The sequence below is a fragment of the Strigops habroptila genome, chromosome 2 (assembly GCF_004027225.2).
Source record: "Strigops habroptila isolate Jane chromosome 2, bStrHab1.2.pri, whole genome shotgun sequence".
NCBI lineage: Eukaryota > Metazoa > Chordata > Aves > Psittaciformes > Psittacidae > Strigops > Strigops habroptila.
Genome location: NC_044278.2, coordinates 44620539 through 44644567, shown reverse-complemented (window position 1 = coordinate 44644567; position 24029 = coordinate 44620539). Strand labels below are relative to the sequence as shown.

Below are 24029 nucleotides of genomic sequence, written 5' to 3'. Positions count from 1 at the left end.
GAACCCTGAAAAATAGCCCCACAACTATAAAGAGTTCTGCAATATTAATATAATATAACATAACATGACATTATATAATATAATAAAATCTATTAACACTGTAAATAGTCCTGCAACAATAAATATCTTAACTATTGAGATTAAAAATAGGTTAGTTATGCATTTGTTTTTCTCTCTTATCCTGTTATCTTTACGACGGCTATTAAAGGCAAAAGAAAATAATAGTAGCTAAACATTAATCTTATGCGGATGAGTTTCTTTTTTGTTTTAAACCTCAAAAGGAATATCAATGAAACAAAACAACAAATGCAATAATTTAGACATCAGACATGCTAGAGAGAAACATGTATCCTTGGAGGCAGGGAGGGAGAGGGATCAGTGTGATCATATAAGAAATCTTTAGCTCCTACAAAGTTCAGTCTATAAGAGCATCAGTGACTTTCTTGTTACTTAGAAATTAACCTGTTTTGTATTTCGGGGAAATTGTGTTCATTTGAACTTGTTGGTTAGGAAGCGTGTTGCATTAGTGAATGAGAACATTTAGTGAAGAGCTGAGCGAGTACCAGGAGAAAAAAAAAAAAACCACCATACTGCAAAATGTACTTTGTTCATTTATTTAATGAAACCAATGTTTCAGCAGAAATGCAACAGAAAATTGGATGGTTTATTTGAATAAAATCTGATAATGAAACAATTTCTATGTCACTGTCTCGACTTGTAAATTTGGTAGTGGTGACACTGAGGGAAAAGTGATAAATGGAGTTGTAGGGCACTTCTCAAAGCAATAGAGTGTTAGGAGGGTGAGGTTTGGGTTGGGTTTTTTTTAGCAGTAGTATCAGGTGTAATTTAAAATCCTTAGAATTCTGCAGTTCCGATTTTCAAATCACAAGAATGAAGAGTAGCATGCCTCTATATTCTCTTGTCCCTACTACTGTTGCTCCTACCAGGAAATCACAAGTGCACATTAACTTCCAGCTAACATGTAAGGAGTAAACTATTAATTACTGAGTTCATCAGTCTTGAATGCAAGCTGATAGTAATCAGATGTGAAAAAGAAACCAAGTACGGTTCATCAGGTCCAGTTCTTGCAGGATGTGTTGTACAGTAATTTCTTATGAGTTGTAGCTACTTTAGATTCTGTGTTGTCAAATGCTTTTTTTTTTTTTTTTACCCCTCCTCCCACTCCCCTCTCTGTTAGCAGCACTAGGAAGAGCCCAGAGGGGTATAATTCTCATCACTGAACACAGGAAATGTGTGTAATGCTAACAGCTGAAAGACACATGCTTCATATCAGCAGCAATTAAAACTGATGGGAAACATCATTGGAACCATGGGGTGCAGCAGTTCTATAGCTGACAGAACATCAGAGAAAGGTGAGTGCTGCCTTTGTCTTCAGGGTCAGTGGTTGTTATCTCTCTAACACCAGAAGAGGATTGCAAGGTAAAGTTTCCCCTCAGTCTTGTTGTAAAAATACTTGTTAAAAAAAATTACTCTATAATTATCTTCTTTTTAAAAGAGTGCATAGCTTTTAGATGCTGGCTGAGGTCAGAAGGCAACCGTAGACCACCTGTAACATCTACAGATTGGGAAAAGATTCACAGCATCTGGGGCAGAACCTAAATTTCAGATGTCTCTCTGCTGCTGTGTCACTATATATGGATTAAAGTATTGAGGGGGAACTTTTAGAGCCTTTTACAACACAGGATTTCTGGGCAGACTGTCCCAATTTTTCTGCTGGTGGGTGACCCTGGTTATGAAATAAGTGTAATAAAGCAGAGCTATTATAATGACTCTTAGAATCAATTTTCTGCCATAGCAAGTGCCTGGCCTGCAATTCTCCCTGTCGGTCACTGAGTCGAAAATCTCCCCAGTACCTGGTTAAATGTTCAATTAAAAATCTAATGCCTCATCCCCCTGCTTTTAATCATACCACACCAGGCTTTGCACAGGCATGTGGGTTCCAGAATTAGCTCAGACCTTTGTTCAGACCCTTTGTGTTCTCTTTCAAGGTTTGTCATTAAAGTGCAATTTAGGGGTCTTCAGGGAACCGTGTTACATGGCACTGTGTATAGTTTTAGGAGATTATTATGCTGACAAACCATGGTTGAAAAGGAGGGCTCTTTCTGGCTACTAAGCCAGGACACAAGTCAAAAGAAACTGGCGACTAAGAAGAAAAAGCACTTACAGGGATCCAAGCTGACCGGTTTAAGGGTAGCCCTCAGCTTTGTGTACACTGCTTGGTTGTCACAGCTGCATCAGCACTGTGTCACAGCAGTGGAAGTAGAATGGAAGCACCTAGAGTCTCAGACCTACCTCTGAGAAGCAGTCCTTCCCTTTTAGATTTGCATGCTACGCATATATGTGCCTTGCAAGGCGTCAGAGGCAAGTTAGTTGGGAACATTTCTGAGGGTACAAAAGCCTGGAGCAGGCATGAGGAGTTGTACTCTTTCTTGGTTTACAACCATCAATACACATTGGTGTGGAGCCAGGCTTCGATACCCCAAAACTACCTTATGATTTTGTTATATGCTTGACAATGTTTTGTCCTCTCCAGTTGCTGGATGATATTCTTTCTGCATTTCAGCAGTAGTCAAATGATGCTGAACCATCATTCTGTCTGCAGCCTGAGGCTGTATCTCCCTCTAATGCATTAATAACATGAATTTAACAGGTACTTGCTGGGGTAGAGACCTTCTGCGACTGATAACAATTACTTCTACAGATACAGTTTAGCCTAGTGTGAAAATCATGTTCTAATTCGGTCCTGAGAATAACAGCACTGTAATAAGTACAATTTAAAAAAACCCCACAAAACCAAAAAAACACAAAAAAACCCCCCAAAACAACAACAAAAACAACACCAACACCACCCCCACCCCCCAAAAAAAAAACCCAAACAGACCAAAAAAACCAAAAAACAACCGGAAATATTCTGTTAGATTTGCAACATTAACCATAGAGGTGAATAGATACCTGTCTTACGTGATACTAGTGGAATTGTGCTGTGTTAAGTGTTCACGACCATTAAGCAACCTAGAGGGGCTTTAATAATGGGAAGTTCAATGATTCTGATGCTGGAAATCAGTTTCTGTGCTGGTGGCTGTGCTTTGCCCCTTAGGTATTCTTCTAAAGAGAAAAGTTGATGACAGCCGTGCTGTGATGTGTCAGGCTCTCTGGTGTGTGGTGGTGAATTCCAGAAAGGACAGAAAATAAGAAAGATCTCAGAGTTTTTGTAGGGTACAAAGGATGTGCTTAGTCATATAAGGATTACATTTCCTTCATGCAGGAAGATTTTTCTGGGATGGATACGGTATCTGTTGGATGGCGGTCTCTACTGATTTTTGGCCTTGTCTGGACTAGAAAACTTTACCACTTTAACAATACTGTATACTTATTAATGCTAAAATAAGCAAAAACCATGCTATTGTGGCACTTGTAAGCATTTTTATTAAAAAAAAGCTTTCTTAATGTTATGCATTTATTAATAGAATCACTTTTCCATGGAGGTTTTTCTTTACCTGCATAAGTGTCAGTTTAAGAAAAAAAAAAATTCTTACTGAGGGTTGCCACTCATCCTAGTCTCAAAATTCTTGGTATTTGTGATCAGCTAAAATAATTGACTAGCGTAAACTGTTGTCCCTCTGGTACAGAGCTTTCCTTTGCAGTTTTGCAGGGAGAAAAAGTACTGGTATGAATTCTAGTTTTGCTTTTCAGTATCAACTGTGCATTTTGGCAATTGTAATAAAATAGAAACATATTCATGTTAAGTCATTAGTGTTGGTTTTAGTTTCCCTTTTTTTCCTTTTTCGTGAATTTGCAATGCTTTGCAGTGGTGATTGTGTCAAACTTGGATATTCAGGAGAATGTCTCAGCTTTGTTCCTGTGCTTCTGATCATCTATTTATCTGCTCAGAAATGAGCTCTAGTTCTTGGGAGTGTCAGGAGCTAAGATCAGTGTCTTATTTTGGTCTTTGTACCTTCTATAGAGTTGCCCTGTAGCTGCTTTGATTTGTTCCACTAAGATCAGAAGCATAAAGACTTCTTTTTTCTGTGTCCTGTGCTGAGCCATTCAGCGATGCGTTCCTTAGGAAACTCCTTGAAGTGATGTGTTAGCTGAAGGGCTGGAGGTAAAGGCTTGACATTTCTGGCCCGCTCTGCTTATTTACCAGTATCCTGTTGAGAGTACAGGGAAAAAGAGGTACGGAAAAATACAAGAATTATGTTCAACGTTAAGTGAGTAAATGTGACATCTCTTGCAAGCAGCCTCCTACCTTGCTCTATTTTTTGTTGCCAGGCAAGGATATGGTGGTGGCGTTGTGGTTGCACTGGGACAGGTGTAGGGAGCCAATAGCCCTGTGCTCTGTCTTCCTCTTGCTGTTATACAGTGATGCATGTAATACCTCTTGTCTGCCCCTGTTAGTGCTCTGTAGGGCTAAGCATGTTAATACAGACTCTCTTTCTAACCGTAATTTAAGCAAATGTCTGGATTCGAATTTGCCATTATTTCAGCTGCTCCATCTTCAAGGCAGTAGCTGCATTTTATTTCAATTTTGTACAACAAATGGTGTCCTCCATTGGATGATAAATCCGTACTTACATATGCCCTAAGTAACTGAAAGGTGCATTTATTCCTCTCTAGCTGATCTTAAAAAAACAGTTTACAAGTGACTGAGGAATGCTTTTCTCAAAGTTAGTTGATCTTTCTGGATGAGCACCCTTAAAGCACTAAAGAGTCACAACTCTGTGAAAAGCAGAAGCTACTGCTGAGCTCATCTGCTCATCCTCTCCCAAGATCATGGTTATTTCAGGCTGAGCACAGCCCCTCCAGCCTTCTGCTTTCGCACCTCCCTCCAGTTCTATCGAAGCTGCAGTGATCACTGGTAATGCTGAGGGCACACCTTCTTTCCTCTTGTCTTCTTGCTGGTAGTGCCCTGGCTCCTTAGACCTGCTGCCCTTTGGGTACCAGGAATAGCAGGGGGGATTGTGGGCATGGTGGGGAGGGATCAAGTGAGCATTAGCTCCTGGAGCTCCTGTCCCCCTGCACAGCTCTTTCTAGTGTTCACTGTTCATGCAGCATTAACTGCTTTACGTAGGTGTGAGGAGCTCTCCCCATGGGACAGTGCCCACCCCAGGACCTCGTTTGTGCCATCAGATGTTGTTCTGCTTGATAAACTTCTATCTGAGCAGCTAAGGGAATGTGGTATGTTTGTGGTGTGACTGGGGCCTGTAGGCAAATTACTCTGCATCCATGTGTACTCCATTGCTTTCTGTTTTGACAGTCATTAGATCTGCTATTCTCATCCAGAATTGGTACCGCTTTAGAATGGCCCGGCTAGAGATGAGGCGCCGCTATTCTCTGAGCATCTTTCAGTCCATTGAATATGCTGATGAGCAAGATCAACTACAGGTTTGTAATCTTCAATTCTTCCTGTACCAGCACTTACGTTATCCTAGAGGACTAAGTTGAACAAAAAACCCAAATGGTGTGCTGTTATTTCTCCCTACAAGTCTGTGTCCTGTGTATAAAAACTGCTTCCCTGCCTCACACGTAAACTAATTAGATTGTGTGTACACATACATATATGTATATATATGTGTGTAAGTGTGTGTGTATATGTATATATATATAAAACTACATAAGCAGCAGGACACCATTCTGCCCATACAACTATATCTAGGTTAGAGATTCCTGTATAATAGCTCTGTTAGCCAGGAATTGCAGGTCATCTCCTATGAGTGATCTTAACTGCATCTGTGAGGCAAGATGTGCAACAGGGATATCAGTCTCAGCGTGTCAGACCAGGCTTCCTTTAGGGTGAATACAGGGAATTTGCAATTTCTGGGCTTTGTGTTGATGGTAGCATCAGTGTCTAAAATCAGTTTGGTGTTTGTAGCAGTATCTTTCTATAGACTCCAAAGGAAGCCTATGCAAATAGTCTGGGTTATGGGCAAGATGAATTACACCCAAAAATGTCAGCAGCATTGATACAGCCCTGGAACTTTTTGTGTGTTCATGTAGTGTCAATCTGCTAATTCATAGCAAAGAAGGAAAGCAGTAAGCAGTTTTTGTAATAGGACACAGGTTATGTCGTTATTGCAGGCTGATACTATGGGATCATACAGAGGTGTCTTAGATCTCCCTAAATGGGAAATTGCTAGTAATTGCAGAAGGAAAGAGAATGTTACTGCTCTTTGATCAGTGTTTGTTCTTTTCTTTTCTGTGCTCAGCTATCCAACTTTTTTACATTCATGCTGGATCACTGTACTCCAACTGATGCAGGTAAGGATAAAAATCAGAATAATATGGAGATTCTGACTGAAAAACCCAATGTGAAGAAAGTTAATTTTCAATGTGATGTTGGCAGCCTACTGCATATGCTGGGCTGAGGTTTGATTTCGCAAATACTGTAATAAGAATTTGATTCTTTAAGTGTTGTCTCTGCTCAATAGCTATTCAGTGAGTCAAGATTTAAGACAGAACAGATACTTTTTTGTCTTTATGAGAATACTCAGAGGTGCTCAGAGGGCTTGCTTATATGTTACTGCCCTTAAGCTGTTCTCACGGTAGTCTTACTGAATCCAATTTTCTATGCATGTTTTCTTAAACTGCGAGATGTGATTATCCAGAAAAACTGTGTCTAGTTGGTTTAGGACAACCAAAGAAGTTGCCTTCAAAGAGGATGCTCTTCTTGTTCCCTCTTCCTCCCCCCCCACCCCCCCCCAACTCTGAAGCAGTTCTGGACCACTTGTTTTAGATTTCACTGCAAAACTTGTCAATATGCGAATGATTAAAAATGAAATAAATTTACACTGCTGGAGATAAATCTTCAGAAACCATCTCAATTAAATGTCATTATTCAAAGAATAACCCATAATTCTTGAAGTATTTTGGGATCCTTGGACAAAACTTAGTTTTGAGGTCAAGCTCAAAGGAAGAACAGACTGAAAGTGATTCCTAAATCCAGAAAACAAACATGGCTTCCCTGAATAAATTGAGACTAGATCTAATCCCAGTGGTTTGAAAAAGGAGGCTGTCCCCTTCCTATTGAATTACAAGAGAATGTCCTTTCTCTTTCATCTGGTCCAGCCACATGTTATTCCAATTAAAATTTGCACGGGAAACTTTGATAGCAGGATAAAACCACTATCAAATCCATAAGCAGTTCAGTGTTCTAATGGCAACCATTATAAATGGTAATTTTTCTCTCTTAAATACTTTAGAGTGCCTAATGCTCTCTGTGCTCTGCAGAAAAAGAAATTATGTTTGATCCTTGCTCCAGAGCCAAGGCAGATGATACAGTAGTCCAGACTATTGTATCCAGTCAGACACTGCTCACTTGATCTACGTGCTGTTAGTGCACTTCAGTTCAGCTGTTCCACCTGAGTGGGAAAGAAAATAGTAGTGCTAGGTCTGAGATTTGGAAAAATAGTGTTAACTTCTATTTTCATTATAATATTAAAAGAGAATTTTACAACTGCTCATTTTAGCTATAATTTATCCACCTTTATTAACTGTGTCTATGGACAGAAGGAACAAAGGTGAGGTGCCTCGGGTGACTTGGTAGGTCTCAGGACGTGGCTGGTGCAGAGCACACTGCTACATGCATAGACTGTTCATGGGCAAGTGGAGATCCAGGCCCCACCTGCACACACGGAGCGACAGAGGGTACTGTGAGCTGCCTCTTGTCACTGCTGCGTAGGTGACCTGTTTCTTGGTGTTACAGATATTGGGAGTTGCAGGCATGGTTAAAAGGCTGAAACACATGATAAAGTGTGTGGTTTACGGTAAAACTCCCCTTTGTCTTGTTTGCTTAAAACTTTAATCTGTCAGGACTGAAGTTGGTAAGACTTGATAACTGCTCCAAAGGCTTTGTTTTTGACTTGATTTTTTTTTTTTTTTATTTCCCCCTTTCTAACTCCCCGGGTTACAGATAGCAGAACCCAAAATGAAGCGGAAAGATTCTGTAAGGTACCTGTTTAATAGAGAGACTGCTGAGGCCGCCTATACAAAGCAGGATTGCTAGGGGGTGTTTCTTGAGAAATTGCACAGAAAATTTGTGTTGTGTGGTTTGTGGTTATGTTTGTCCAACTACTGGCTGTGTGCATTCTTTACTTCAAGGTGAACTGCTTGCCCCTCTTAATTGCTTGATCTTTGCAGCACTCATGCTAGCCCATCTATTTAAGCAAAATCAGTGGTGCATAGAGTAATTCTTAACGAACTGCTTCCAATTCTGCTGAATCATGGTCTTAAGATATGAGCCATGGTAAGTGTAAACATAACATGCAGAGAGGCTTCAAATTGGCCTCGCTATTCTCAAGCATTTTCTAAACGCCATTATTCTCTGGCCTCTTCTTTTTCATCAGCGTGTGTTCACTTAAATTTGAGTGATAGCATATGGTTCAAAAGCCTTCTCCAAAAAGAGAGTATGTAATATTCTTACCAGAGGATAGGTTGCCTGTTCTTCTCAGTATGTGATGGGAAAGCTACCTGAAGATTTTGTGATCTGTTTTTCCTTACATTATAAACTACTCAGTCTCCACTATTCATCTTGTCACTTTCCTCTTTTTAATCTGCTCTTTCAGAATATGTTTTTCAGAGAAAGCAAGCAGCCACTGCCTCATTAACACAGTAGTGCTTTTGATGTGAATGTTTATCTGCTGTACCCTAAAGCTTTTTTCATCCTCTCATTCTGCTTAAGATGCCAGTGCAGTTTAAGTTGTGATGGGGATATTCTATAGCTATGTGTCTTGTTCTGCTTCTGATTAAAGGCTATTTTTCAAAGATTTGTGAGAAGTAAGAATTAAAACCTTTTCCACCTTACCCTTTTCTCCCTCCCCAACTTGGAAAGTTCTCTGGACAGAGAAAGCTGGACACTGCTTTTCCAGGTAAAGGTGAGTCATTTACTCACTCTTTAGATGGCGCATTGAGCGTGAGCAGGCTGCAAACATGTTCTGGGCAAAGTGGTGGGACTGGGAGTCTAAGGCACCCCTGTGCCTCTCAATGTAACCAGGGCAGGAGCCACACTTCCTGGAGCCTCCCTTTGAAAGGGAACAACCAAAAAAGGTGCTGTTTTCTGCAGTTTCACTCCCCATGATGCCTCCCTTACAGCATTAACACCGTTCAAAGGCTTTTTGCATAGAGTGATTCTTGCAGTGGGGAATAAGTCACAGCTGCTTTCAGCTTACAGCACCAGGAATGGAGTGAAGAAATGAATGTTTGGAGCATTATAGAAATCTTCATTCTCTTAGTGGGCTCGAGGTCCCTCTGGATTTGACCTGATGGGTGTATCTGGCAGATGTAAGAGCACTCCTCAGGATTCCTCAGGAATCGGGTGCTCTCAGGTACCCCAATGGTTAGTCTGAAGGCACATGGATGGTGGCAGAACAGAGAGCTTATTTCAGGGCTGCAGAAGTAGCTGATTGCCTGTTACCCTGATAGTGAGTACATCCTTAGCAGTGGCATCTTGGACTTGTCTCGAACAACTCCCATGGTGAGGTGGTCTTGTCAGGAGAACCAGATCCCTGGGTGGGGATCTGTGGCCAAACTGACTCCATGTAGCTCTGGGTTTTCATGTTTAATACGGGATATAGCTGTTGTCCCATAAGGTAATTGTATGGGGTCTAATAGCAAGGCTCAACTCAACTGAGATTGGGCTAGATCACTGGTGTCTTTGGAGTACACAGCAGGTCACTCTCTGTGCTCCCTGTAGTCAGTGGAGAGATGCAGATGCTGGCAGAGGGTATTTAATTCTGTCTTAAGACCTCTGCCTGAACTAGGCACACCGAATGTCCCTGTCTTTCAATATGGACTGAAAGAGCCTTGACAGCCTCAACTAGAGGATGACTAAAATGAGAGAGGTGCTGAGTCCTTCAGAATTAGTCCTGCATGGGACTTGTGGTGAGCTGGGGTACTCATCGGCCAGAGTGCCAATTCCCAGGCTGCATTAGGGCACCCATTACTGACTGCTCTGAGATGAGACAGTCATCCTGTTCAGGAAGAAGACTTAAAATCTAGGTGAAAGACTGCCTGAGGAGAGATGTAAGTGCACTCTAAGGCTAATGACCATGACTGGCTTTTGACAACTTATCCAGAAGTGGGAAGTGGGGTGTACTTTTGCAGAGAGATGCGCTACAGGGAAGGAGACTGGGTTTCCTAGCCTGGGTATATGCAAAAAAAGGAAGAGAGGCTGCGAGGACAGCAGGTTCATGTTCAGAGGTAAAAGGATGGGTAGCCTGCTGTATGCAGGAAGGGAGGGCTGGAATAGGAGCAGGCATGGGCAGATGTCTGCCTGGCTTGAAATGCTGAGAAGACAGCTGACTGAAAGAATCTTGTCAGATGAGGAGAGCCTCTGGCCAGAACAGGTAAGCAATTAGGAATTTGAGTGGTCTGAGAAACTGGCTCCATGGTCTGCAGCCACCCACTTCTGAGAAGTAGGGCACAGAGGGAGATGCTGTCCAGAGACTTGCTGCTAAAGCTGGGACAGGACTTGGTACAGATGTTCTTGGCTGATCAGTATGTTATCAGGGAACCAGCAGTTTCAGTCCATGGGTGATGTTCTGGCATCTGACCAGACAAAGCTGTAACTGTGGTGGAAGACTGCAAATCAGACTGTACTTCGTGGAAACTATGAACCCTGAGCACCTTGTTGTTACTTGATGCCTTAATTCGTTTACATAGCTGTACACTGAATGTGCTAATCAGCTCACAGCAGAAGAGCTGATAAAGTTTACTGTTATCTATTTCTAATATGGGTTTTATCCAGTTACAAGACTAGTTGGCCTCCCATATTTTATGAGGCTACATGCTGGTTTTAGCTGCTGTGACTGCTGAGTCACAGCTACAGGTATTCCTTCAGCAATAAATAATACATTTTTATTTCCACTGGCATCTAATTAGGGTTACAGAAAACTTACCTGTAGCCCAGCAAAAAGCATTTACAACAATCAAGCTGCTCACAAGAGCAGCTCTGCAAGAGCAGCTGCCAGAACACTGTCCTCTAGGGTCTGGTTCTCTCTTTTAGAATAATGTATAATAAAGACAATCTGCAAGAAGAAAACACTGAAATCTACTGTTCACTCAGTTACATTTCAAGAGTATGTCAAGAAAATATTGGATTGAAGCAATTAGTAATGTGCCTGCTTTCTGCATGTTCCAGGAAAATTAGAAACTATGCTCTACTTTTACCATTATGGTTTTATTTACTTTATTTAATACCGTGGTTTTATGGCAGTCAACCAAAGCTGGCATTGTGTCCTAGTTGTATCAGAAAGGAGTGCTTTGCAATCCACTGTTTATTAGAGTTCTGTTGATGATGTTTTAAATAATCACTGAGCTGCTGGTATTTAGCCTAAAAGATTTTACATAGAAAATAAAAGCGAATCTTTAAAACCTGTATTAGAAGTGTAATATTGAACATTAGATGATGGTCACTGAATGATCAGCCATGACTTTGGAATCTCCTTGCTTTGTGGGCGAAGGAGAAGAATGTCTGTAGCATATTACGTTTCTCATTATCTATGAGAGCTGATTGGTCCACAGCATCAATGCAAAATTTTTTGCATCCTGTCCACAGCTACTGACTGTTGGGACAGAGGGTTTGCCTGTTTTTTCGTTTGGTTGGGTTTTGCTTTTTTTGGTTGGTTGGTTTGTTTTTAGTATTGTGAAACAATCTGGGGAGACCTGGAGCTCTTCCACTATACAAGGCCACTTGTAATACTGCAGCAAGTAAAGCATCATTTACTTTCATCATTTCTAGTCATGCTCTTATGGCCCTATGGGGGACCGGTGGAGTTTCTACATTGTTGTTTTTCTTCCCTCTTTTCCAGTTTCTGAAATTTTTGCCAGCCCCTACATTTCTCAGGTGGTAGGAAAAGGCTTATGTTTAACAGAATTTGAAAAGAAGATTGATGTTCCAGACTCCTATTATGGACCGCGACTCTCTTTCCCTCTTACTATTGATGATGCCAATGCTCTTCTTCATGCTTTCAAGAGTGAACAGGTAAGCTACAAGTAGTTTGATTTTATTTCCTTTTTTTAAATTTATTTTACATCTCTGTCAAGTTGTAACTCCACAATCAGTTGGATCCAATGTAAGGCTAAACAGGTGCCCTAGAGTTATGTCACCCTTCCTTACCATCCCATTACCCTCTCCTGCTAGCCCCATGTGATCATACAGATGCATGGTGACCTGTCTTGGGAAACTGATCTAGCTTGAAGCTACCATGACAAAATCAAAAGCAGTCGGTTCTCGGACAGACCAATTCCCAGATTTGACACACTACTTGGCTGCATGACCGCGAGAACCAGCACCAGGGAAGCAGCAGGGACTAGTTGGGACCTTCTCTTCAGGCACTGAGATTACAGTGATCATGAAATGAGAACCCTTCGCAGCTGCAAGGCAGCGGTTATCAGTGAGGGTGCAAGACTGGAGAAGGTGTCCTAAGCTAACCTAGAAACTAGTTACCATCTTTTTCTGGGTTAAAAGTGTTCCTTGTATGGTCACCTTGTTCCAGTGTGCAAGACTCCACCATAATGGAAGAGTGAATATAAAGCATCACTAATGTAATGGAACAGGGTGATAGCACAAATGTCAGGAGCTTACTGTCTGTGGCTGGAGAAGGCTGTTGCTGATTCTCTATGTTCCTGAAAAAGCCCCTTCACTGCCCTTTTCAATATAGGGTGGGCAGGGAAACATTACATGGCACAGCATTGTTTGAGCTTGTGGTCATTTGTGTTTAACCAATATAGTGTATGTAAAGGATAAGGGTCTGTCTTGCTTTTTAATTTACTAAATAATGGTGGTTCATTGTTTTTTGGTTTGGGTTTTGTTTGTTTTTTTCTGTAATTTTCTGTGAAGGCTGATCTTAAAAGTAGCAAAATATAAAGTGCATGACAAATGAGCCCACCCATACCCCACCTTACTGTCAGCTCTCTCTTCTCTTACTATGGCTGGCATTTTATTAAGGAAATGACTGTATGTAATTGGCCTTCTTTTTTGCTTTAAAACACAAATCTTGAAAAGTCAGTCCATAGCTCATCTGTCTCCTCTACCAAATTTCCTCACAATTGTGTTTGAATTAAATGCCTTAAGAATCACAAACTGACAAAATTTTCATAAAAAACTTTAGCAGAGAAGACGAGGAGCTTCAATGTTTCATTGTCATAACATCTTCAAAGTGAACAGGAAGATAACTCTTGCTGGAGTTTCCCTCTCACTTTTGCAATTTGCTGAAATATCATTTATGGCCTTTGGGTTTGTTTTTTTTTGTTGTTGTTGTTGTTGGTGGTTTGTGTTTTTTGTGTTGTTTGGTTTTTTTGTTCTTCTTTTTTTTCTTTTCGTTTGTTGGTTTGGTTTGGGTTGTTTTTTTAACTCACAGCTAGGTCTTTTTTTTTTTTTTTTTGCCCTCAAGTTGCTTTGAACAGATGACCTTATGCAATGATTCGCAGTGCTGTAAAACTCAGTCTTTTATCCTTTCTGTAGACGGGAAGAGTAGAAACAGTACTCTAGAAATAAAATAGGAAAATATGTAAAGCAAGTTCATTAAGGACTCTACATCCATTCACTGGGAAGCAAGTGCAAAGCTATGAACACTCCTAATTCCCAACACTAAACCATACAGCCTGCAGTCAAGTCCGGAGGTCTGTAGTATAAATAATCTTGGCAATACGTGTTCAAGATTAATAAAGCAAACAGACGTTTTGCTACTTCTAATAAGTCTTCCTTTTCTCCCTGCATTTATTTTTTTTTCCTCACAGCTGCTTCATGCCCACTACGTACTGCAGCTGCTGTATGAAACTAGGAGGGTTCTCAAGGAAATGCCAAATATCACCCGTATTTCAACTTCCTACTCCAAGGAGATAACTGTCTGTGGTAAGGTGCCAGAGAAGATAACTGCTCTGGGCTATCAGTTGATATTCTAAGAGGTTAGAAAATGATACAGACATTTCCAAGTGTTGCCATTACAAGAAAGTTCTCGATGCTTTTGGGTTCTGTTTTGGGTTTTTTTTTTCTTTTTTCACTACAAATGCATAAGCTGGAACAACAACAACAAAAGGTTCCTGAGTCACACTAAGTATATTTTAAGAAAGTCCCTAAGCAACTCTTTCCTTTTCTCATTAAACATTTCTGAATGAGTCAGTATTAATTCAGCTAACACTGCAATGTAGCTTAAATATTCCTGCACAAATCTCTAAAATGCCACAGAGTATTTTGATCACTGGCTCAAGTCTCACTGCGTTCTCCTCTTGCTGAGAAAAAGATTTCTCCATCACAATTTACTCAGTAATGATTTTAATGAGGACTTAGTAGGGGTGACAAACAAGGCCTTTCACTGACAGCATGACTATCTAGTATAAATTGAAATTATAATAAACCTTCATTTCTAAAGGGACCCAAGAGGATGGATCAGTCTTTATACAAGCAACAAATTAGTCTCACAGAGTGATGTGATGTGTCACAAGGTAAAGAACTAAGAGCTCATTGCCCATCTATTTTGTTACACTTTTGTAAATCATGAATAAAGGGATGCAGTATCCTGACTCACAGAACATAGTAGCTGCAAGACAGACCGGTAATGGTGATGTTAACTCTTGATGGTTAGCAGTGTGCTGTGTGTAATAGTAAAGTGATATAAGGAAGGGTACTATGACACATGCAAAACAAATAATGCTTTTGAAGATGTGGTTATGCACCTACTTTGATTGCCAGGAAAAGGTTTGTTTAAACGAGGTTTTGTATAAGCAATAATTTGTTAACCAAACCAACAAAACCTCTCTCCAAACCAAGGCAACACAGACTTATGCTTGTATGTTACATGTTCTTACCAAGCATATTCTTACTATGCAAAACGTATGTTAGTATTGCATTTTAGTATTGCATTTGCATTATGTAAACAGCATCTAAAGGGGTCCCTTTCCTGCACTGAAACTAATAGCTTTTGTAACCAGAAAGATCCTCTGCAAAAGATTAAAGATCATTTTTTAGACATAATTGATCCAAAATGTTGATTTCCTTAAAATAAGGAAATCCGTCTCCTCTTTTTTCTTTCAATTTCAAATTAATAATGCAGATTAAATACACATGTGAAATGTTTGCATCCATATAAAGATTCCTTAGAATGGCTTCAGCAGGGTCATAATTAATAAGAAGTTGCACAGAGAACATGTAGACAGGGTAAAAACATCACTTTTCCTACTCTTTGGTGGTGAAAGCATATTATTACAAGATCAGTTTTGAAACTGTGCTGTGGCTTTTTGGTGGTGAGTCACAGACGTGAGGTTGGTTCTGTGAGCATGAAATTTAGTCATATGTGGGGGGAGCTGTGCTGCAGTGATCCTTTTTGTGTTGGGGTGAAATCCCTCTGCCTGTTCCAAAATAAACCTGTCAGAAAGGGCCAAATCTGTCATTCTTGTCTCTTAGCACTGAGGCATACAAGTTCTTGACACTCTCCATCAAATCCTGCCTTGTAGTAATGAAAACCTGTCCGTGAATCAGACAGATGTTCAATTGTGCTGTAGATAGTGGGCTACTTAGTAAATTTAAACCTGTTAGTATGTAGAAGTCTATCATATGTCTAAATGTCTTTTAGTGACATTTTCTGGTTTTCATATTCGTAATATGTTTATTCATCTTAGTCCCATTTCCCTTGTTGAACCCTTGGCTGTGTGACTGGTTCGATTTTCAGATCTAGCTGGGAAGACAAAAACTTTATGCAAGACAATTGTAGACTTTTAAAGTATTTAATTGCCAGATTTTACAAGCAGCTTCAGCTTGTACCTTAAAATGAAGCTGATCCTAATACAAAGCAAACTACTAGGGAGAACATGGGGGAAAACATATTTGGACTAATTCCATTTTTATAATTCCATTTTTTTTACTTTTTTTCTCATCTGTGAGAAAATACATTAAAAAAAAAAACCCCAAACCAAAAAACAAAAAAACATCTTTTTGTTTCCTGTAGGAGATTTGCATGGAAACCTGGATGATCTTTTGCTGATATTCTATAAGGTAAGTAGGTAGTCTGTGATGTAGCATTTTCATTTCATGACTTGTTGTTAAGAACACATATTTATGTCTGCTTTATCACTGTTAGAACCGTACATGCAGTGTGCATGTACCATACCCACAGTCGTGGAACAATTTGAATGGTGTCTTTGTCATAACTTTTCCTCTCCATATCCTCCTGCTCACTGTGAAGCAGGAGATCCAGGAGATCTTTCTCTTCCTAAATGTTGAACTGGAGCAGAACCAGAACTCAAGAGGGTTCATTGCAATGTCTCCAAAGTCCTGCTGCAGTTCTATATTTCATATTGACTAAAGGAGCTAACTTAGTTTCTGATGTAACACTACATCATGGATAATTTTGGCCTTCCAGAAAAAAAAGCAGAAGCTTTCACTTAGGCCTTCCATTGATACCTGCAAAGTGGTTTTTATTATTATTTGTTTACAGGAAACAGAGTTCTCTGTTTAAAAGCTTTTTAAGTGCTGGAAGCAATCACATAGTCTGCACAAAATGGAAATGCCAAGGGCACCCTTCACATATCCCTGAACAACTGATCACTTTTTAGTGTTAAAAAAGCTTAGCTCTGTTTTACTAATGTGAAAAAAATTATGCTCCAGGCTATTTTTTCCACAATTGTATGTTTACTGAAGATGCAGGAAATTTCCTGTATTTAGTTTCACATTTATCTTTAGTATGAATCGCCACCTTTCATTTAGCAGATACTCTCTTTGATTTGAGCTTTCCGGGGGAAAGGGTTTGTGTCTGATCCTTATACATTCATCTGCACTGAATGGAGACTGAAGTGACCTAAACCAGATGTTTAAATGATGTAATTCCCCCCCTGCTTCCAACTTTGTTATACTTTATCTGACACTTGTTGAATGACAACTTTGTTGTTTTGCCCAGGTGCATACCTGAAGCCTGTTGAAGTATAATCAGATCTTGGAGTTCCACTTTTCTTATCAGTTACATTCAGCTGGTCCTTGGCTTGCGGTCTTTTCACTGTCTAATTAAAATATTTGACAGTCTTCTTTTTTGAAACTGGAATAAGAGCAGGATACAGATTGGTTTCATGCACAGGATCTGGAATGGGGAAAGTATATGTCAAAGATAAATGCTCAGATATATTTACAGCTGCAGTCAGCCTGAGTTTTACTCTTTTGGAGAAAACAGATGATGATGCTTTTTCCCCTCTCTAATGGATGTTACTAAGAGAAAAATCTCTAAGGCAGGACTAGGAAGGACTATATCCTGACTTCAGTAAATTTGGAACCAAATCTCCCACTCACTTCAGGGACTAGAGTTTTCCCCTAGTCGTTCTCTGTTAAGCTTCTAGGGGAGTCCTTCCATCAAACCTAATAAAATGGACAAATATTTTGTCATTTCAAAGTGGTTGAGAAAACAGAGAGCACATGATAGAGCTGCTTAGTTATTTAGAAGCAAATTGAACAACACAGTGTTTCCTTTCCCCTCTGAGTAGTTTACTCAGCTGAGCAGCAAACCCAGTTAGCTTCTGGGATCCATTTGTTTATGCTTCCCTAACTCTGTTTCAGTTGGAAGGGATTTCTTCCTCTGAGTTGGTATGAACCACCCGTAACCTAAAACAAGAGGTGCAGTCCAAAACAGTGCCATGAGGAGCGTAGTGATCTCAGGTCTGTGCAGAGCTGTGCAGAGCTAAAATGGCTGCTGAAGCATTTGGGTGGCCTGCCTGCAGATCAGCACCTTGAGGGTGAGGCTCCATCCAGGGAACTTCTATCACAACGCTTTTACAAGCTGCCAATAGCAAACACACAGAAGCTAGCAATCTACTGCTTATCGATACAGTGCTGCTTGTCATTCTTAAAACCGGTTTGGATGAGGCTAGGATAATTACTTTTGTTCTCAATAGCCAGTTTGAGGTTCATTCAGTCCTTGCATTAATCTCCATTAAAATACAGCATTTCCTGAAATTCCTTGAAATGTTTGAATTTTAAATTATGTATTGCTATACAATGGATGCTGTGGATAGAAATAGCCTGAAGAAAATACAAATGACAAATGGAAGTTAATTAATCACTACCCCAGCAGATACAGTAATGATGCCCAGCAGCAACTTGCTAATCATTAGAGGGCCTTGTTCGCCTCTTCGACATGCCAGAGGCTGCAACAGCCTTTAATTTAGTTTTGCTCTTATTGTTGGTCAAAACCACAGAAAAGGAAATAAAACTTTGCATGAGTGTGGAACAAAACTAAAATTTCACATTGAAGTTGGAAGTCCAAAACAAACTTTCATTTAAAACTAAGAGTTGTAGGTAAGCTTTTCCAAAAAAAGAGTGAGAGAGTCTAGAGAGTGCTTCAGTAGATCTGTCTTTCCATGAGGACTTCATTTAGAGTGGCTGTCTGTATACTGACAAGCTGCTCATGATTAACATGCCTATTGGTATTAAGGCACACCTTTTATTAACTCATCTTTCCAGGAGCTGCTTCTGAGTCTCTCCTGTCTGTTCCACACCTGAAATACATCCTTTCTTTTTTAAAACCACTACAAGCCACTACATTAGCAGAGTTTCATGAACTGCCACTCTTGTGAGCAGAGAGAAATCACAGGCCTCCTGCAAGTTAACTTGGAGAATGCTGGGGAGAGGCTATAGTAAAAACCAAGCAAGCCATATTTACAGCAGTTGGGGTTGTGCCACTGTTGACATTGAGAGACCAGGATTCACTACTGCATTCTGACATAACAGTACAGGACACTGATTGGGACAAAAAGTAGATTCAAATTAAACCTTTAATTGAGTCCCTGGCCAAATCATGCATCCTGCAAGAAACCTGCTAAGGCAGTACACCCAGGAATGCCATAGGAACATAGGAAATGTTGGACATTGATGCAATAGCTATATTCAGAAAGTGGAATGTCTTGCAATGCAGCCAAACCTGATAAGAGTGGCTGCCACAGTTGTAACATGATTTTATAGAGGTTCTATTGATGATTCTTGTGCATTCAAATTGTGAAAACAGAGGTTTCCTTTTTCTGGCAATCAAAATTGAAATAGTATTTCGATCTTCTTGATTGGAAATGATGAAGCTATACGTAGTTGCTGCTATACTTTCTGTAAGCTGATGGTGCTGACATGTTGATAACTAATCTAATTAAACATACCATCAATTCACAATGCTAGCTTTTGATAAGTCACCATTCATGATAAAGCATCTTCAGAAAAAAATAAGGTAAGAAATACTTGCATTTAGCCTCTTTCCTCTGGGGGGTGGCAAAGTGTAATGTGAATAAAATTCAAGTAGTGCTTTCAGGATTAAAGCAATGGAAATCAAATTCTTGAAGTTCTGTATTAAGATTTGATGTCCTCTGGACTATAGTCTTTCTCGTGAGTTTTGGAAGCATAATGTGATCTCATTTAAACACTATTTCCTTTATTACAGTAGGATAGCAGCATCTCTAAATGTTCTTGGTTTTGTTTCCTTCTGCAGAATGGTCTGCCTTCAGAACAAAACCCTTACATCTTTAATGGTGATTTTGTTGACAGAGGGAAAAATTCTATGGAAATTATTATAATCCTGTTCGCATTTCTTCTTATCTACCCCAATAATTTGCACTTGAACAGAGGAAACCATGAAGACTACATCATGAACCTGAGGTAGATTTTAGGGGGCAGTGAGGGGGGAGTATCTGGCCTTTCACTAGAAACGTTGGAGCTTTTGAATGCTACTTTAGCCACTGTGTCACATTAAAACAGAAATAATGTTTTATTAGGTATTCAGGTGTAGCTTTGCATCTTCGAGATGCGTGAGTTGGGTAAAGAGCATCCTCCTTATACACAGGCACTTGAACAGGAGTCATGTCTTGTCTCTGACCTAATCACAATCCATTGAAGTCAATGGGCATAGTGCAGCTTCCAGAGTATCAAATTTAGGGAAAGGGGGCGGATGGAAGGATGATATTTTAGTTAAAGCATTGGCTTTTCTATACCATATCAAAAGACATAGTAGTATGCAATATAATGGAACCAGTAAACCAGGAGCTGATACTTCACTTAACTTTAGAGTTAGACGTCACTTTCCAAACACAAGAGGCAGGTAAATATCCTCACTTCTACCTAGTGGAGGTCCATTAGCTGAGAGGTGCCGGTCTGCCCCATTGCAGGAACAGCTGAGACCCTGCTTTGTAGTATAGACATTTGTACTCGGCTCTACCACAAGAGTGAGTATGGCCAGTGTCTCTGGCTGTAGTGAAAGTGTGACTTGTGGGCAAAATTATCTGAAAGAGATGAGAACTCCTCCGTCCTACTCTCTATAATTCTAAGCTGTCCCAGTAAGCCTTTTGGGGACTGGCTGGTGGGTAAACTGTTGTATCCCTTCTATCGTTTGATGTGTGCACACAGAATATATTGCTGTTTTAACAATAAAATTGCTGAGTTAGAGGCCCATGTTCAAATCCTATTAATGATCCATGTATGAGAATCAGGTTCACATGATGCTTACTTTTCCAGCACCTAATTAAAAAAAGCCCCACAACATAAACCAAGATCAGTTACTTTATCTACAAAGTAGGATAATTCCCACTCAAAATAGTAGAAAATATTAACTAAGTCTGTGATGGTATGGAGCGCAAAGATGTATTCCTGTGTATGGCTCTTTGCTGGGCATTTTGCTGTGCTGCACATGAGTAAATTTGCAAGCTGAGAGTTAGGATGTTGTGAAAATGCCCTTTGCACCAAGGATATCTTGGTGTTAAAAGAATCAGGTTTCAAAATCCATGTCCTTTGTGACAGAAAAGACATGACAGATGACATCATCTAAAAAGGTTGAGTGATTTAGGACAAAAACTCCACGGAGTTTTTGACAGAGGGAAAAATTCTATGGAAATTATTATAATCCTGTTCGCATTTCTTCTTATCTACCCCAATAATTTGCACTTGAACAGAGGAAACCATGAAGACTACATCATGAACCTGAGGTAGATTTTAGGGGGCAGTGAAGGGGGAGTATCTGGCCTTTCACTAGAAACGTTGGAGCGTTTTTGGAGTTGGAACGGAGTTTTTGTGGGAATTTTTGCTTGTTAACAGTTAGGTTCCTTGAAATTTCTCTCCGATATCCAAAAGGTAAAACTGCTAAGCTATTTCATTTAGCTGGGGAAGAAGGCCACTTAATCATTACTGGTCTGGATTTTGCTCCTGATGTCTCATGTATACAAGAAATCAGTTTAACTCAATTCTTGAGACAGAGCAGAAGAAAGCACATTTTAACTGAGTGAGACAGAATGGCAGGACAAAAGAAGGCAAGAAAACTCCTGGCAAACACTGTAGCGCAGACAGTCATGCAGAAAGGCATACTGAAAACCAGCTCATTATGATGTCCTATTTTCAGATATGGCTTCACAAAGGAAGTTTCGAGGAAGTATAAGGTAAGAGTCCTCCTCCTTCCCCTATATTTTCATTGTAGGCTTGCACATGTAAAATAAAAACTGTGTAAACAAGGAAACTTCCAACAAGTTTATTTAGGTGTAGCACTGAATGACTCTAGAAATGTAGTTGGAATTATTTTGGATTATCAGTGGAATAATCAAAACAATTTGAAGTGTTAGCCTTTTATGCTCAAAGATCTATGGGATGAAATAAATAACATCATTAAGGCCACTCAAGAACACAAAAAGGTGAACATGGAAGAAAACCAAAATGCCACAGAGACAATCAAATGGCTCTAAAGTAAATGCTAGAACACGTTTGTTTGACAATGTTGCAGTTCAGAGACTCTCCTGGATGGAATGTTCGTACAGACTGTGGCAGACACTTCAGCAAAATCTTGAGCTTAGAAGCAGCAGAATCTGCCAGATATAGGGTCTAATATAAACCTATGTTTTGCAGGACCATGGGGATCAGATTTTGTGTCTTCTGCAAGATGTCTTTAGCTGGCTTCCCCTTGCCACTATAATTGATAACAAAGTTCTTATCCTGCATGGAGGGATTTCAGACACCACAGATTTGGATTTCCTGAACGCACTTGAGAGAAGTAAGGTAAAAGATCATATTCACATGGGGGTAATTTTGTTTTCTTTAAAGAAGTAGCAGTACAAATTCTAAGATCAAGTTGTTTGCATTAGGAAAGGAAGTGGCTGCTGTGTAAGGTATGTAAGGGGGGGAAAAAAAGCATCTTATTTTTCTTCTAAATCATTGTTTAGGAAGGAAAGTTTCAGTTGGGAGCCAATTGTTTGGCTGCTGCAAAATAGCATGGGTCTTTTGACTTTAAAATGTCTAAAAACACTTCAGATACCTCCTTCCTGCAGTGATGAAACATCAGCCGGAAAGTATGGGAAGTATTTAATTCTCCGGCATTTCTAGACACTTCATAAATCAATCTAGCCACATCTTGCTAGCACTGCCTTTGTCCTGGGGCTGTGCTTCTGCCATCTGTTGTGTGGGGGTGTTTCTCCAGCTGTGAGGCTCTCCCATGGCAGCAGCTGAGCTTTGCACATGTGGGAGAACCTTTCCAGGAGGATCAAACATCAAGACCTGGGCTTGAAAAAACAGAAACTACTGCTTTTCAGGGATTTAGAAGACACAAATGTTGGGGTTTTTTATTCTTAAATGATGAGCAAACACAGCTCCTTCAGATCAGTCAAAAATGGTGTGGGTCTCAATTTGGACAGCTAAATCGAGATGTCTGCTTGTGATGAGGGTGCTGAGGCTCCTTATTATCAATGGAGATCCAGGTCTTATCATTGCTCAGGCATAGGTCTCTAGTGCTGTTCATGGAAGCACCCAGTAGGGATGTCCCCTGTGGCCTTTGCCTGCCTCTGGACAAAACCTTCACAGGTCCCCTCCACCAGTCTCCTGGTTGACATCTGCCCACCTCATGTTAATTCACACACATGGTAGAACCGGGTGGCATGAGATACCCATGTTTAAGTGACCTTATGTACCTTGTCGTCCATGTCGAATCAAGAGTTATTTCTCTTATCCTTGTTTTCTAATGCAGAAATAAATGCTTTACAGGACAGTTGGGTGTGTCTCTGTTTCTTAAAGATGTGAAAAGGGCAATTAATACTTCTAGTCATGGGACTCTAAACTCTATTGGCTGTACCACTGTACAGTAAAATTGGGTTCCTAACTACAGATGTGGGTGTCTTAATTGTGACCTGGGTTCTGCCCATGCTTTCACCAAGGCTGGGCTTAGCATGTTACTGACAGAGTATCTGTGAAAGGCAGAATTAACAGGTCAAAGTTGTTGTCACAGGAGAGTGTTGCTAATGAGACAAGTGTGGGCCACAGCTCGGGGCAGTATCACTCAGGGCCAACTGATGTATTTTAATTGGTACAGCTGGAAACTGACAGGTCTCAAATACTGGCCAGTGCACTGGGGAATAACGCAGTGTTTTGCATTTTGTTTTGCATCAGTCCTTTATTAAAGAGTAGAATTTAGGGGTGCATGGGTGTGTGTTTTGTCATTGGGTTTCTTTTCTTTTGGAAATGAGCTAGTATGAGAAAATCTCAAATGAGAAGAAAAGGTAGTCACGGGAGAGCAGTCTGTATTAAGATGCATTCATGGAGCCGTAGCACACAGCTCCAAAAAAATCAAATGCCCGTGCATATTGGAGGAGGTTGATTTAACAATGAAAGGCCTGATGAAATACTTCATAAATTTCACTGTTCTCCTCCTGATAGTGCACTTAGCCAAATTAATAGCAGCATGGTATTGTAGCAGAACAGTAGTGAATGCAGTTTCTTCATCAGTACAGTATAGATGTATATTTTCAGTTTCCAGTGAAGCTGGGCACTTAAGTTTCGTCCCTGAGCCCACACTGTACTTGCTGTATAATGAGACCTTATGATTGATGGTGGCTTGGAATGAGTCTGTGGGTATGAATAAGATTATGAGAGCAGCTCTTAAGAGGTTGGTCACTGATAGATAAAAAGCAAAATTTCTGCAAGTGACAAACACCTGTAGCTTTCACCAAACCTGTGAGTTCACGACATTATGAGATTTCAATATTGAGTACAGAAAAAGGGAACTGATGTGCCTTTCAGCTAACATCCC

General features: G+C 40.2%; 1 protein-coding gene across 1 annotated transcript in view; it reads left to right on the top strand.

Moving 5' to 3' along the window:
• The first annotated feature begins 1234 nt into the window (after positions 1-1234).
• PPEF1 (protein phosphatase with EF-hand domain 1) overlaps positions 1235-24029 on the top strand; it is a 29706-nt gene continuing 6911 nt past the window's right edge. Inside the window, exons 1-9 of the mRNA XM_030476648.1 lie at positions 1235-1373; positions 5279-5406; positions 6228-6279; positions 11826-11998; positions 13756-13870; positions 15960-16006; positions 19467-19633; positions 21363-21399; positions 21860-22009. Coding sequence (XP_030332508.1) covers positions 1310-1373; positions 5279-5406; positions 6228-6279; positions 11826-11998; positions 13756-13870; positions 15960-16006; positions 19467-19633; positions 21363-21399; positions 21860-22009 — 933 coding nt within the window. The 5' untranslated portion in view covers positions 1235-1309. The remainder of the gene's footprint in view (positions 1374-5278; positions 5407-6227; positions 6280-11825; positions 11999-13755; positions 13871-15959; positions 16007-19466; positions 19634-21362; positions 21400-21859; positions 22010-24029) is intronic.